Below are 15,655 nucleotides of genomic sequence, written 5' to 3' on the forward strand. Positions count from 1 at the left end.
ATATTCCAAGCAAAGAAAAATAGTGGCTCTAGAGATCTATGTCATTGCCTTGAAGCTTGTTTGGTTCCACATTAAATTTAGATAGTTCAGTAAGAGAAAAGCTTTTCTTGGTAGATGGCATTCCTAGGCAGGGTAAAATTTAGGGTGTTTCTCCATTTATTAAAAGACTGTCCAGTAGGGTTTCATGTGCATTATATAATCTACAATACAGTTAAAGCCTGTTTGAACTGTTATGACTCAGAATTCCCCCAAAGACTTCAGTTTATGTTGCCTTTAGGTATCCCATGTGTTCCTTTCCTTGCTCTTTTGTGTTCTCTCTGTTTTGTTTCCCAGTATTTACTATTTTTGTGGCCAGGGAACTCAAGTTGACTGAAGTGGTAGGCTCCCAAAGAAAAAGGTAAGGGAAGAAAAGTTCTAGAGCTTCTTTTTTCTAGGTAGTAAGATAATAAATTTATGTTGGTTTAAACCACTAAGTTTGTGGTAATTTGTCGTAGTAACAGTAGGATACTAATAATTTTAAACTCACAGGAAAGTTATAAGACTAAGGATAGTACTCTACTCAGATTCACTTGTTGTTAATATTTTACTTTGTTTTATCATTCTCTCTTTCTCATTTTTCATTCTTTCTGAACTACTTTAAAGTGCATTGCATATGTCATGACCCTTTACCCCTAACGCCTCAATATATATTTCCTGAGAATTAGAATTTTTTTACGTAATAACCATGTACATCTTCCCATGTTTGAGTCATTTTTATCTTTGTGAAGTGTCTCTTTTGTCTATTGCTCAGTAGCATTTTTAGTCATTTTCCTTTGATTTTTAAAAGCTCTTTATATATTAGAGATATTAACCCTTTATCTGTGATATATGTTGCAAGTATTTTCTTCTAGTGTCTTATTTGTCTTTTAACTTTGCTTATATTTTTTACCATGTAAAAGTTTTCTCTTTTTAAGTAATCAAATTTATTGGTCTTATTGCATCTGGATTTCTAGTCTTAGTTTGACAGCCTTTTTCTACATCCAGGTTAAAGAGGAATTTACCCATCTTGTTTTCTTGTATAGTTTGTTTTTTTACGTTTCAGTCTTTAATTTGGAGTTTATTCTTCTGTCTGGTGTAATGAATGAATATAATTTTATTCTTTTTCCAAATGGCTGTCCAGTTGCCCCAGTATCATTTATTAACAAAAATCATATTTGCCTCAGTGGTTTGAGATAACAGCTTTGCCATCCACAAAGATTTCTGTGTGTACATGGTGTTTTTAACATTATATGTTGAAAGACCTTTGGGAAATCATCAAATACAAAAGGTCAAATAAGAGTTGATCAGAGGTCAAGTAAACTATTCCATGAGGATAGCTCTCAGCGGGTTGAGTTATAGGTGAAAACTTGTTTCAGGATTGCTAAAATGCTCTTAAAAAGAAAAGGCATACACATTTTTATATTTAACAGCTTTATTGAGGTACAGTTTACATACCAAAAAACCCACCCATTTCAAGTGTACAGTTCAATCATTTTTAGTAAATTTACAGAGTTGTGCAATCATAACCATAATCTAACTGTATTTCTAGAACATTTCTGTCACTCCAGAAATGTTACTTATGCCTATTTACAGTCCCAGCCCTAACCCCAGGCAACCATCTGGCTTTCAGTCTCTACAGATCTGCCTCTTCTGAATATTTCACATAAGTGGAATCATATAACATGTAGTTTTTGCATCTGGTTTCTTTTACGTATTTATTGTTTTTGTAGTTTATTCATATTATTACATGTGTATGTTGCCCAGTAGTATTTCGTTGTATGACTGTACTAAATTTTGTTTATCCCTTCACCAGTTGATAGACATTTGGATTACTTCCACTTTTCAGTTCTTATAAATAATACTGCTGTGACATGCACTTACAAGTTTTTATGTGGACCTACATCCTCATTTCTCTTGAGTAGAGTCCTAGGAATGAAACGTCTGGGTTGTACTGAAAATTCACGTTTAACTTCTTGAGGAACTGCCAAACTGTTTTCCAAAGGGGCTGCACCATTTTACATTCCTTCCAGCAATGTATTCAGCAGTTCAGTTTCTCCATATCCTCACCAGTGCTTGTTATTGTCTGTCTTTTTGATTATAGTCATTCTAGTGAGTATGAAGTGATGTCTCATTTTGGTGTTGATTTGCATTTCCTAAAAGACTAATGATGTTCAACATCTTTTCATATGTTTATTAGCCATTAGTGTATCTTCTTTGGTGAAATGTCTATTCAGATACTCTGCTCATTTTTAAATTGGATTGTGTATCATTTTATTATTGAATTTAAAAAATTTTTTAAATGTTTATATTTATCAGATATATGATTTGCAAATATTTTTCTCCCAAATAATTTTTTCTCTGTGGCTTGTCTTCTCACTTTCCTAATGTATCTTTTGAAGCACAAGTTTTTAACTTTGATCAAGTTCAGTTAATCCTTTTTTTCTTCTTTATGGGTTATGCTTATGCTTTTGATGCTCGTATCTCAGAAAAGACAAGGGTTAAAATTACTTTTCATGGAATTATATTTGTCTTGTTTTCAGGACTAGTCTGGTGATCAGACTATTGTGTGAGTTTTGTTGAAATGTATAATGCCTTGCCTCTGGGTGATGGCCTCGTTGTTCCAGAGTCCTTTGGGCAACTATTACTAGAGAGGCAGAGTAATATTGATCAAAAGTGTAGGCTTTGGGGCCTGACTACCTGGGTTTGAATTTTAACTTCATCCCTTCCTAACAGTGTTACTTTGGGAAAGTGGCTTTATTTCTCTGTGCCTCAGTTTCCTCATCTGTAAAATGGGGATAATACTATTGGGTTGGCCAAAAAGTTCATTTGGTTTTTTCCGTAAGATCTTATGGAAAAACTTTTTGGCCAACCCAATACTTTGCTCATAGGGTGTTTGTGTATATAAAGTTCATAAGAAATGCCTGGGGCAGAGTAAGGCTCAAGAAATATTAGCTCTTATTATTAAGGGAGCAATTCTCAGCTGTAGTTTGGGATGGGGTTGTGCATATTGGAATCATTTGGGGGGCTTTGCATGCCTTTCTAAAGTGACAGATTCTGCCAAGAATTACAGCAGCTGGGATGATAAGCATTGCACTTAGCCTTCCTTGACACATTTAAAGTTGATTGTTCCTTAAAATCACTTTCATTAAATGAGGCAGTTTGGGTTGATGTGTAGAATTATAAAACTCTAATCAGATGTAAAAATAGCTCAAGCTCCATTAACACTTAGAAAATGAATAATCTATTAATTCCTCTTGCCAAGGCAAAAATCAGGCAGTCTAAGGCAAACCAAGAGCAGGATATAAGCTATCTGCATTTGATAAATACATTTTTCTGCCTTTGGGATGGTTTATTAGTCCAGGGATCAGATTATGGGATAAGAACTTGTAATTCAGAGATAGAAGAATTCCTGCTTTGCTCCTGTTGGAGGATAAGATTCACAACTTTTTTTTTCTTGTCTTCATTTGCAAAATGAGTTTAATGAAATTTGAGACCTAATTATCTTCAAAAGGGGTTCATGATCTGATATGGGACTACTATCAGAATATATAAAGAATCCTTATAACTCAACAATAAAAAGACAGAAAATGGGCAAAGGATTTAAATAGACATTTCTCCAAAGGGGATGTACAAGTGTCCAACAGAGACATGAAAAGATGTTCAGCATCATTGGTCAATAGTGAGAAGCAAATCAAAACCACAATGTGATACCACTTTACACCTACTAGGATGACTATAGTAAAATTTAAAAAGGAAAATATTAAGTGTCGGTGAAAGTGTAGAGAAATAGGAACCCTCGTACATTGCTGCTTGGAATGTAAAATGGTTCAGTTCCAGTGGAAAACAGTTTGGTGGTTCCTCAGTAAGTTAAACATAGAGTCATCATAGGACCCAGCAATTCCACGCCTTAGTATATATCCAAAAGAGTTGAAAACATATGTCAACATGGAAACTTGTACACAGATGTTTTTTGTTTTTTTTTGTGGTACATGGGCCTCTCACTGCTGTGGCCTCTCCCATTGCGGAGCACAGGCTCTGGACGCACAGGCTCAGCAGCCATGGCTCACGGGCCTAGCTGCTCCACGGCATGTGGGATCCTCCCAGACCAGGGCACGAACCCGTGTCCCCTGCATCGGCAGGCGGACTCCCAACCACTGCACCACCAGGGAAGCCCCACAGATGTTTTTTAAAGCTGCATTATTAATAATAGCCAAAAGATGGAATCAATCCAAATGACCATCAAGGGATAAATGGATAAACAAACTGTATTATATGCATACAGTGGAATATTATTGAGCCATGAAAAAGGATGAAGTACTGATATATGCTGCAACTTGAATGAAGTTTGAAAACATGCTAAGTGAAAGAAGCCAGACACAAAGGTCATATATGGTATGATTCCTTTTATTTGCCATATCCATTATAGGCAAATCCGAAGAGACAGAAAGCAAACTAGAGGTTACCAGGGGATGAGCAATGGGAAATAGGGAGTGATTACTTAATAAGTATTAAGTGTTTTTATGGGGTGCTGCAGAAGTTTTCAAACTAAAGAGAGATGGTGGTTGTACAACATTGTGAATACACTAAATACCATTAAATTTTGTACACTCTAAAATGGTTAATTGTGTGCTAAGTGAACTTCTTGTCAGTTTAAAAGTGGGGGAGACAGAAGTTTTAAAGTGCAAGGAATGATTATGCTAGAAAAGGATGACCATATTTGATGTGGCAACTCCAGTGTCTGGATACCTCTCCAAATTCATTTTTCACTCATCTTTGCTTGGGACAGTTTATTCTTTTTTTAATAAGTTAGTTTCTTTCTTTCTTTCTTTCTCTCTCTTTCTCTTTTTCTCTCTCTCTCTCTCTCTCTCTCTCTCTCTCTCTCTCTCTCTCTCTTTCTGCATTGCTGCACGCGGGCTTTGTCTAGTTGTGGCGAGAGGGGGCTACTCTTCGTTGAGGTGCTCCGGCTTCTCATTGTGGTGGCTTCTCATTGCGGAGCACAGGTTCTAGGTGCGTGGGCTCTAGAGGGCAGGCTAAGTAGTTGTGGTGCACAAGCTTAGTTGCTCCGCAGCATGTGGGATCTTCCTGGACCAGGGCTCGAACCCGTGTCTCCTGCATTGGCAGGCGGATTCTCAACCACTGTGCCACCAGGGAAGCCTGGGGCAGTTTGTTCTTACACAAAATATTTTACCTGAAAATACTGCAGAGTCTACTAAGATAGAAACTGTTTTTTATAAAGAGTATATTATCTTTGGGGAAGCTCATAAGAGGCCCAGTTGCTCTGGAACTAATAAAGCTGATGAGGAACAAAAGCTATTCTTAAAACCTGTAATTATGTAGCATTCTGTTTTTCCTGGGCATAACATTTTGTCAGGCTACCAGTTCATTTTTTAAAAAAATATTTCTTTATTGAAGTGAAATTCGCCTAACATAAAATTAACCATTTTAAAATGAATGATTCAGTGGCCTTTTGTGCATTAGCAGTGTTATGTAACTACCAACTCTGTATCATTCCAAATGTTTTCATCACCCCAAAGGGGAATCCCATACCCATGAAGCACATCCTTGCCAGCACTTGTTTTCCACTTTTTTGATTATAGGCAGCCTGATTGGTGTGAAATGGTACCTCATTGTGGCTTTGATTTGCATTTCTCTTAATGACTGAAGAAGTTGAACATCTTCATGTGCTTGTTGGCCATTTGTATTTCTTATTTGGAGAAATATCTACTCAAGTCCTTTTTCTTTTTCTTTTAAAAAATTAATTAATTAATTAATTAATTTTTGGCTGCGTTGGGTCTTCGTTGATGGGTCTACGTTGCTGCATGCAAGCTTTCTCTAGTTGTGGCGAGCGGGGGCTTCTCTTCGTTGTGGTGCATGGGCTTCTCATTGCGGTAGCTTCTCTTGTTTTGGAGCTTGGGCTCTAGGCGTTCAGGCTTCAGTAGTTGTGGCATGTGGGCTCAGTAGTTGTGGCTTGCGGGCTCTAGAGCACAGGCTCAGTAGTTGTGGCGCATGGGCTTAGTTGCTCTGTGACATGTGGGATCTTCCCGGACCAGGGCTTGAACCCATGTCCCCTGCATTGGCAGGCGGATTCTTAACCACTGTGCCACCAGAGGAGTCCCTTTTTCTTTCTTTAAATCGAGTTGTCTTTTAGTTGTTGAGCTTTGTACGTGCTCTTTATATATTATGGATACTATATGACCCTTGTCAGATATATGGTTTGCAAATATCCCATTCTGTAGGTTGTCTTTTTCACTTTATTTTTTTTTAACTTTTTACTTTATATTGTAGTATAGTTGATTAACAGTGTTGTGATGGTGTCTTTTTCACTTTCTTGGTAGTCCTTTGATACACAAAAGTTTTAAAGTTTGAAGTCTAATTTATCTGATTTTTCTCTTGTTACCATACTATTGGTATCATATCTAAGAATCGATTGCCAAATCCAAGGTCATGGAGATTTTCCTCTCTTTTTCTTCTAAGAGTTTTATGATTTTATGGTTTTAGCTCTTATATCATTGATCCATTTTGACATAGGTTTTGTATGTAGTATACGGTATGGGTTCACATCATTCTCTTGCATGTAGATATTCAGTTGTCCCAAAATCATTTGTTGAAGAGACTCTTCTTTCCCCATTAAATTGTCCTGGCAGCCTGGTTGAAAATCAGTTGGTCATGAATATGTGGGTTTAATTTCTCTGCACTCAATTCTGTTCCTACCATGTACTTTTGTATGGGCTGAGTTTCTTGTTTTTCTCCCTTTGATAATAGGATCACGGGGTTGATAGCACCATTTTCCAGAATCCTAAAAAGCTTCACCTAACTATTGGGATGTTGGTGCTTTTGAGTGAGCAAGAGATCCAGCAGACATGTGAGATGCTACAGCAGTGTAAAGAGGAATTCATTGAGTGAGTAATCCACAGGAGTGGGGAAGGGTGGTCACCCTGTACTGGCTTCTTTCTGGTATCACAGATTTGTTTTTGGACTAGGGAGCTGGGTGACATGGGAACAAAATTTGTTGACTCACCCGTTTGTAACACTTAACATTGGATTATTGTCTAAAAGGTTTAAAATGGATTTAAAGCATATATTTACAGATTTGTGTGGAAAGGCTCTACCTTAAATTTTACCAGTTCAGTTGGCAAATTTTGTTCTTTAACAAGGACATCCCATTATTTTCTCAAAAAGGAGATTCTCTTCATTATCTATAGAAGAGTGTAGGCTACTGTATTAGCTTTCTGTGCTGCTGTAACACATTACTACAACCTTGGTGGCTTAAAACAACACAAATTTATAATCTTACATTCTGTGGGGCAGAAATCTGATAGGGGTTTCACTGGGCTAAAATCAAGTTACTGGCAGGGTTGTGTTCCTTTCTGGAGGCTCTAGGGAAGAATCTATTTCCTTGTCTTTAAAGTCCTGATTTAGAGGCCACCCACAGTACTTGGCTAGTAGCCTCCTTCCTCCATCTTCAGAACTAACAATGTTGCATCTGTTTGACCCTCAGTCTGTTACATCTCTCTCTCTCTGGCCACAGCAGGGACAGGTTCTCTGCTTTTAAGGATGTGTGTGATTTAATTGAGCCCACCCAGATAATCCAGAGTAATCTCCCCACCTTAAACTCTTTGGCCTTAATCACATCTGTAAAACCCTCTTTGCGATGTAAGGTAGTATATTTACAAATTCCAAAGAGTAGAACATGGGCATCTTTGGAGGGCCGTTATTGCGCTTACCATAGTAACTCAAACATTATAACATGATTCCATAGGAGAGTCTTCACTGTATTTCAGAAATGCAGTCTTTAATTTTCTTTTTTTAAATAAAGGTAGTTTTGTTTGAGTCAGTAAGGATACCAAAAACTGTCCAAGCAGTCGGTTTTGGCTCAGGGAAAACATTGCTGTTCTGACGGCAGAGTTGTTATTCTTTTTACTGTAAGATTTTAATTTGCATATACATCTGACCTAACAGCTCTGTTTCAAAGGATCATCTCTTCTGAGCCCCCCTTCCTTTGCTCCTTTTACTTAAGATCGAAGCAAAACAAGAGGAACTTGAAAATTAACTCACTTGAATAGTTTTATTTTTATTCAATTGTAAGATGCAAGTCCTATACTATTCTGACATGGCCTTGTAGAAGTGGGTTACCTGGTTCATTGGGTAAAACAAGGTAAAAGGATTTAAATTTTTTCTAGAGTTATGTTGTATATGAAACTGTAATACAAAGACTTATTTGTGGGCCAGTTCTCTTTTTTCCATTAATTGTTTTGAAGACAAAATATTTTTCTTGAGCAAAATCATAAGCTGATCGTGTTTGCAGCTGCCTATTCTTTCTGAATTTCAAACAGCAAAGAACACTTCTTTGTCTTGTTCTTTGCATAGTGATGGGCAACTGTTTTCTATCTTACCTAAAATTCAAAATAATTTGGTGTTTGTAATTAGATATTTACAGTTTTCCTTGCATAAAATAAAATTTTATGCTTTACCTTACAAAGCAGAGCAATTTTACCTTGTTTAAAAATCACTTCTGATACTTTAACTTCCCAGATTACTTTTTGCTAAACAAAACTGAAAGCAGCTGCATTTTTTGACTGCCATTAGGATAATCCTGCTAACAAAAAAATTAAAGGCGGATAAAATATTTGTTCAGAGAAGTATTTGGTTTTTTACCTTATGAAAATCAGGTCACAGGATTTTAATCACTGAAGCCTTATCCTGAGCTATGTGAGGATTAAGTTGAGTTCCTCCCTTTTATGTCTCTTGGTATCTTTTGTGACTAAATGCCAAATCTGAACCCTTTAAGCGTGTCAGAGTTGGTGTGCATAGGGAATGAAGAGCAGCCTTAATAGTTCCTAAGAATTTTTGACATGACAGGATGAAAACAGTAATTGTAGTTTTTCAAATTCAGCAAAGCTTTTGAAATAGGACACGTTACCCTGCCAAAAATCTGCAATGCCGGCAAAAATTTTTTTAAGTTGCTCTTTTCAAAAAGCTGGAAAGGTTTGAAACCAGCAAGTAAAGCAGGCCTCCCCAGCCTTCTTCTCTCACATCCCTCTGTTATACACACTTGTTTTAAAAGTATGTAGTGCAGGGCTTTCCTGGTGGCTTAGTGGTTGAGAGTCCACCTGCCGATGCAGGGGACACGGGTTCGTGCCCCGGTCTGGGAAGATCCCACGTGCCGTGGAGCAGCTGGGCCCCTGAGCCATGGCTGCTGAGCCTGCGCGTCCGGAGCCTGTGCTCTGCAACGGGAGAGGCCACAACAGTGAGAGGCCCGCATACCGCAAAAAAAAAAAAAAAAAAAAAAGTATATAGTGCAAAAATAATCTACTTGATTGGCTAGGGGGATGAGAATCAGAATTGGTTGTTTGTATTGTCCAGAAGTGCCTTATTTTCCTAAAAGGAAGAAAGGTCTCCTAAAAAAAACAAAAAAAGGATACTTATAATAAAGCCCTGGTGTAAAATGTATTACCTAACTCCTTTTTCTTCCTTATTCTTTTTTTTTTTTTTTTTTTTCTTCCTTATTCTTGATCTTCCATCTCAGTCTTTGTACTTGGTATGCTTAGAAAAAAAAGTCAATAAATAATTGCATTTCTAACCTGAACCTTTTATGATGTAAAGATTGCAAATTAAAATATAAAGGTGGAAAACATTGGAAATGAATAGTCTACTATATAACATGCTGTAGCTTAATTTAATGGCTTTTTAAATTGAGGTATTAAATGTGGCTATATTGGCATTTAATTAAAATTGTGGTGATACATAGATATTTTAAAGAAATGGGTAGTTGAATGTTCATTTTAAATTTGGGGGTGGTATTTGAGTTTAAGGTATGTCACCTGACCAGAAATAGAACTTTGATTTCAATTCTTAGGCTAAAGGCTCATGTAGCTGTGTAGATTTCAAATGAATTATTCACAATGTTCAGTATGTGCTGAAGCATTAAATGTGTCCCTTGTGACTTTTCTTTGTGATATGTCAAACACAAACAGTGCCATGTCTCTGAGTATATAGTCTGACAAACGTGCAGCTCTTCTTTAGCTCCGGTAACACTCTACTCATACCTAAGTGTTCCCAGTAGGCCTGAAGAAAACCAAATAAGAAGTTAAAAAGGGACAAGAATGAGGAGAGAAGAAGAGGAAAAATACCCATGGACAAATGTCTCTAATTATTGCCTCATATGTCTCTCCATTGAAGAGTGTGCTCAGTGGTATCCCAGGTGGAATAGTTTGGTCACCAATACAAAGAGCATTTATCAGGCAAACCATTGGATTCTCTCCCGCTCTTTAATTCTCCCTCTTGATAAATCCTAGGGCTAGGTTGAAAGAGTTTGTTTCTACTTGTAAGGCAGACGTTGAATTTGTTTCATTGTTTTGTTTTTGGTGCCGCATCTAATTCCAGTGGTTTGAGGTAGTTTAGAGTGAGGACATATATACAAAAGAAATGTTAAAGTCAGACAGCTTAGAAACCATAAAGATGGAATGGGAAGAAAATTCTGTCTAAAAACTGAGGTGAGATAATAATTGTACTACAACTTTAACATTTAGTGGTGTTTTCAAGCATCAGTATACTTGAACTATGGGAATTCTTGGCAGTCCAGTGGTTAGGACTTGGCGCTTTCACTGCCAGGGCCCTAGGTTTGATCCCTGGTGGGGGAACTAAGATCCCGCAAGCCGTGCAATGTGGCCCCAAAACACACACACACACACACACACACACACACACACACACACACACACACACACACACACACACACACACACACACACACACACACACACACACACACACACACACACACACACACACACACACACACACACACACACACACACACACACACACACACACACACACACACACACACACACACACACACACACACACACACACACACACACACACACACACACACACACAATTCCAGAAAGGAAAACACCAATTATTATAGTTCTTATCTGATAAAAAGGAACATAATTTTTCAGGAGAGAATCCTTTTCTGGTTCTCAACCCAAGAAAAAGTTGTATAAATCTTAACATAAAGAACCCAGATGATGATGAGCTGTGTCTTCAACAGGAGTTTGGCAGAAGATATAAAAACATTGTTCACGTTGCTCTTTCTTGTATTGACCCCTGGAAATTGAGGGTGTAACATTAAATATAACCCAGTAAAAACATTTTAGTGGGAAACTAAACCAGTGGTATGGTGCTTTCTGGTGATCTAACTATGCAAGGTTAGAGCTGAAAAAACATAGAGGAATGTATATTTAGTATTAATTTTTTTTTTCCAAAAGTTTTGTTCACTGCCCTTTGATAGGATTTAATGGCAGTCTTTCATATTGAATTTTTTGGCTATAACTAGAAATGGAGATACCCTGTATTGGCTGGCTACTTATCTATCGATCTGTCTATCTATTTATTTATTTCTGCATTGCGTCTTCATTGCTGCGCGCAGGCTTTCTTTAGTTGCGGCAAGCGGGGGCTGTTCTTGGTTGCGGTGCACGGACTTCTTATTGCGGTGGCTTCTCTTGTTGCAGAGCACAGGCTCTAGACGCACGGGCTTCAGTAGTTGTGGCACATGGGCTCAGTAGTTGTGACACATGGGCTTAGTTGCTCCGTGGCATGTGGGATCTTCCTGGAACAGGGCTTGAACCCGTGTCGCCTGCATTGGCAGGCGGATTCTTAACCACTGCGCCACCAGGGAAGTTTGTATTGTTGATTGAAGCTAAAGACTTCAATCAGATAATAATTCAGAGCTTGACTTGTGTTTTGGAATATCCCACTTATTGGAGGTGGTTATAGGGATACTTATGATCAAGGTCGTAATTTTTCTCATTCAAGTACCTGTCTAAAATAGTTGAGTTATTTAGTTTCTTAAAAAATTCTGGTCCTGTGCAGTAATAATGGCCTTGGTGTTTTAAGGGAATCTTTTACCATTAGGATTCCTAGGCTATAAAAGGATCTCCCTGGGCCTCAATTAAATATCAAGAAAACTTTTTTGTTTTGCCTTATTTGGAATTATTTTTTGATTAATCCTAACAGTCTGTTGTCCTTGAGCCAGTACCACATTTTATTCAATGACAATATAGGTGTGTGTCCACATTCTCAAAATTGTTCAGGACATCTTCTCCCTTTATAGTGGTACATCCAATCAATGTTTATCAGAGATTTATGGAGTACCCATTTTATATAAGGCACTGTCCGAGGTGCTGGGGATATAGGAGTAGAAACGATGGATAGGGTCCCTGGCCTCATGAGGCTTGGAGAAGACTGTTTGGTGAGCTGATTTTTAGCTGGGTTTCAGGTTGGCCCAGCAAGGCCTTTACTAGTTGAAGCATAAGTCTATTTAAGGGGCCTGGGAAGAAAGCAGGATGGTGGATTTTACTTAACATAAAAGGAATACATGTTAGCTTTAGAAAAGCTAAAAATTGCAGATAAACAGGAATTCCCTGGCTGTCCAATCATTAGGACTCCATGCTTTCACCGCCAAGGGCACGGTTTCTGTCCCTTGTCGGGGAACTAAGATCCCGCAAGGCGAGCAGTGCGTCCAAAAAAAAAAAAAATTGCAGATAAACAAGATATAACTTGTAATATTACCTGAAGAGAATTACTATTAATACTTTGGGGCATGTACTCACACGCTTTTTTGTTTGCATATATGTATTTTTTTCTTTGAGGTTTAATTTACTTAGAGTAAAATGCACAGATGTTAAGTGAAGTTGATGAATTTTGATAAATGTGTACACCCATGTAACTTCACCCAAATCAAAATGTAGAACATTGCCATCACCTTAGGAAGTTCCTTCATGCTCTTTTCCAGTAAATTCACTTCTCCTAAAAGTAACTGCTGTTCTGATTTCTGTTACCACAGATTAAATGTGCTTGTTCTCTAATGTCATATAAATAGAATCATTCAGTATATACACTTGTGCGTTTCGCTTCTTTTGCATATATGTGCAGTATATACACTTTCTGTGTTTGGCTTTTGCATATATTTTTTTATTTTAACTTTTTAATGAATAATACATTTACATGGTTCAAAAATTTTAAAGTACAAAGGATATGCAGTGAAGAGTTTCCCTCCTACTGTTATCCCACCAAGCACCCTGATCTCCTCTCTCTGAAGGCAACAGATTTTAGCAGTTTCTTTGTATTATATCCTTTCAGAGATTTTATGTATGTACAAGCATATAAATATGTATATATATTAAATTTTTTATCCCCATCTTTTGTGTGAATAATGGAATTGATTAAATGTTTCATCAGGAGTTGCAAAATGGTGATATTCTAATTCCATCATTATCTCTACATTTATCAGTTGGAATTCTTCTGAAAGAGCTTTCCTTTATTGGCTGTGGTTGGATATGTAGCTGAATTTGTAATTATTTCCTCGGGTTTGGCTCCTAGAAATTGAATTACTTGGGCAAAGTTTTTCTATTCTTTTTTTTTTTTCTGGTACGCGGGCCTCTCACTGTTGTGGCCTCTCCCGTTGCGGAGCACAGGCTCCGGATGTGCAGGCTTAGTGGCCATGGCTCATGGGCCCAGCCGCTCCATGGCATGTGGGATCCTCCCAGACTGGGGCACGAACCCGTGTCCCCTGCATCGGCAGGTGGACTCTCAACTACTGCGCCACCAGGGAAGCCCAGTTTTTCTATTCTTGAAAGCTTTTTATAAATATTGCCAAATTGCTCTTAAAGATGTGATACTAGTTTGCACCTTCACTGTTGTTATATGAGTAAAATACTGTCTGCAATTTGTAGAAATAATAAGGTAAAACCAGAGAGATGGGCAACGTAGTAAATGTCTTCGTCAATCAGAACTGTCATCACTTGGCCTTTTCTGAGACATTTCTTAGACATGCTAATAAACTGGTATTGGGGTAGATATAGTGTGACTTTGGAAATACTTGTGGTTCTAGTTTGTGTTCATTAAACATGTATCAATTTTGAAATTAGAAGGACTGTTAACTCATGTTAGTTAAAAAAACCCTCAACAACTTCATTTTTGTAATATTTGACTATATTAACCATGTTTCAAAATATAATAGCCCTCTTAACTTAAAACAGTTATAAAAAATCTAATGTTTTTTCCTTTGCAGTGACATTTCTGGGGGCAAACCCCTGGAAGTAGAGATGGCAGGGATAGAATACATGAATGATGATCCTGGCATGGTGGATGTTCTTTACGCCAAAGTCCGTATGAAAGATGGCTCCAACAGGTATGTTTCTGGAATACTTCTTGGTTTTAACTGAGAGGTGCCTAGAAGAATCCCTGGAAGTTCAGGTAGTTTTGATTCCTTTTCTTTGAGGTCTTATTATTGTAAGGAGTGTGTAAATTCTTACTTTTTCTGAAATAGTAAGTTAATATCTTGCAAGAGGAATTTGTTGTAGGAAAAAGCATCAGACTTTTAGTTTGATGATTATTGAATTACTTGGATGGTAGATATTGATAGTAGCGATCTAGTTTTTACGGAACTCAGTGCTTCCTTCATGTTTTCCAGGATAATAGGAGGCAGGAAGGATGGCATATTAGGATGGTAGTTTCAAAAGTGACATAATGCAGACCTAGTGAATTGGTTACCAGGGCAAAATAGGGATGATAACTATACAAACTTCATAGGATTATTAGGATTAAATTAATATACATAAAATGCTTAGATGGGTGCTTGGCACATACTGACATCATCAAAACATACATACATACATCATCAAAACATACATTAAAAATGTTTGCTATTTTTAATTTTTGCTATTACCACACCTTGATCCCTACTTGGAATTCTCAGTCTGCAACCCAGGCTATTTCTGAGGCTCGCCTAGGCATCCAGAGCCCCTTGCAATATTAGTACCAGTTATTAGTCTGTGCAAGGCCTTTGGTGAGCGGAGGAGCCCAGCTTGAATTGGAAGTTTGTCTTTGTGTGGTCTTTTCATTAGGGCAGGGTAGAATGGAACTCACACTGAACAAAAAACCCTCTCGGGAAAATCTGTGTCTCTAGGCAGGCCCCCAAATTGATTTGCTTTCCTAGAGGATCTCTTGGAAGGTTTCTCTTATCTCAATTTGAACTGATGATCTCAGTTATCTTCTATCTCAATTCCAATGGAAGTGAATTTTGAGTGTAAGGGAGGAAAAAAAAATGGTATAGAATCAGTTTTTGTGTGTGTGATGTATGTCAGTTATATCTCAATAAAACTGGAGAAAAAAAGTGTCTTAATATCATTACTGGTGGAATTCCCTGGTGGTCCAGTGGTTAGGACTCCTCACTTTCACTGCCATGGGCCCAGGTTCAATCCCTGATCGAGGAACTAAGATCCTGCAAGCCATTTGGTGCAGCCTAAAAAACAAACAAACAAAAAAACAAGTTTTGTAAGGTCCCCTCCCCAAATCGCAGTGTCTAAGGGACTTGTACACCTCTTATTTAATTCAATATTAAAACTATTTGAATGCCTCCTTTGTGCAAGGTATTTTGAAAGACCATGTAAATTGATACAGAAATGAGTAAGACATGGCCCTATTTTTAAGGCACATTCAGTCATTTGTGTTTCTTTATGTGAAGAGACACTGCTCAATGCAGAGGCATGGAGAAGAGGCCATGTTATAATAAAAACACAGTCAACTTTCTTTGTATGATTTCATATATTTTAGATGAAAGATTCCC

General features: G+C 37.6%; 1 protein-coding gene across 2 annotated transcripts in view; it reads left to right on the forward strand.

The window, feature by feature from the left end:
* The window catches only part of ASCC1 (activating signal cointegrator 1 complex subunit 1), an 86,654-nt gene that overhangs the window by 29,839 nt on the left and 41,160 nt on the right, over positions 1–15,655 (forward strand). For both annotated transcript variants that reach the window (XM_081224239.1, XM_081224238.1), the window contains exons 6-7: positions 6,781–6,917; positions 14,099–14,218. In XM_081224239.1, the coding sequence (XP_081080365.1) occupies positions 6,781–6,917; positions 14,099–14,218 (257 nt within the window). The remainder of the gene's footprint in view (positions 1–6,780; positions 6,918–14,098; positions 14,219–15,655) is intronic.

The sequence above is a fragment of the Mesoplodon bidens genome (assembly GCF_964165515.1).
Source record: "Mesoplodon bidens genome assembly, chromosome: 1".
Taxonomy (NCBI): domain Eukaryota; kingdom Metazoa; phylum Chordata; class Mammalia; order Artiodactyla; family Ziphiidae; genus Mesoplodon; species Mesoplodon bidens.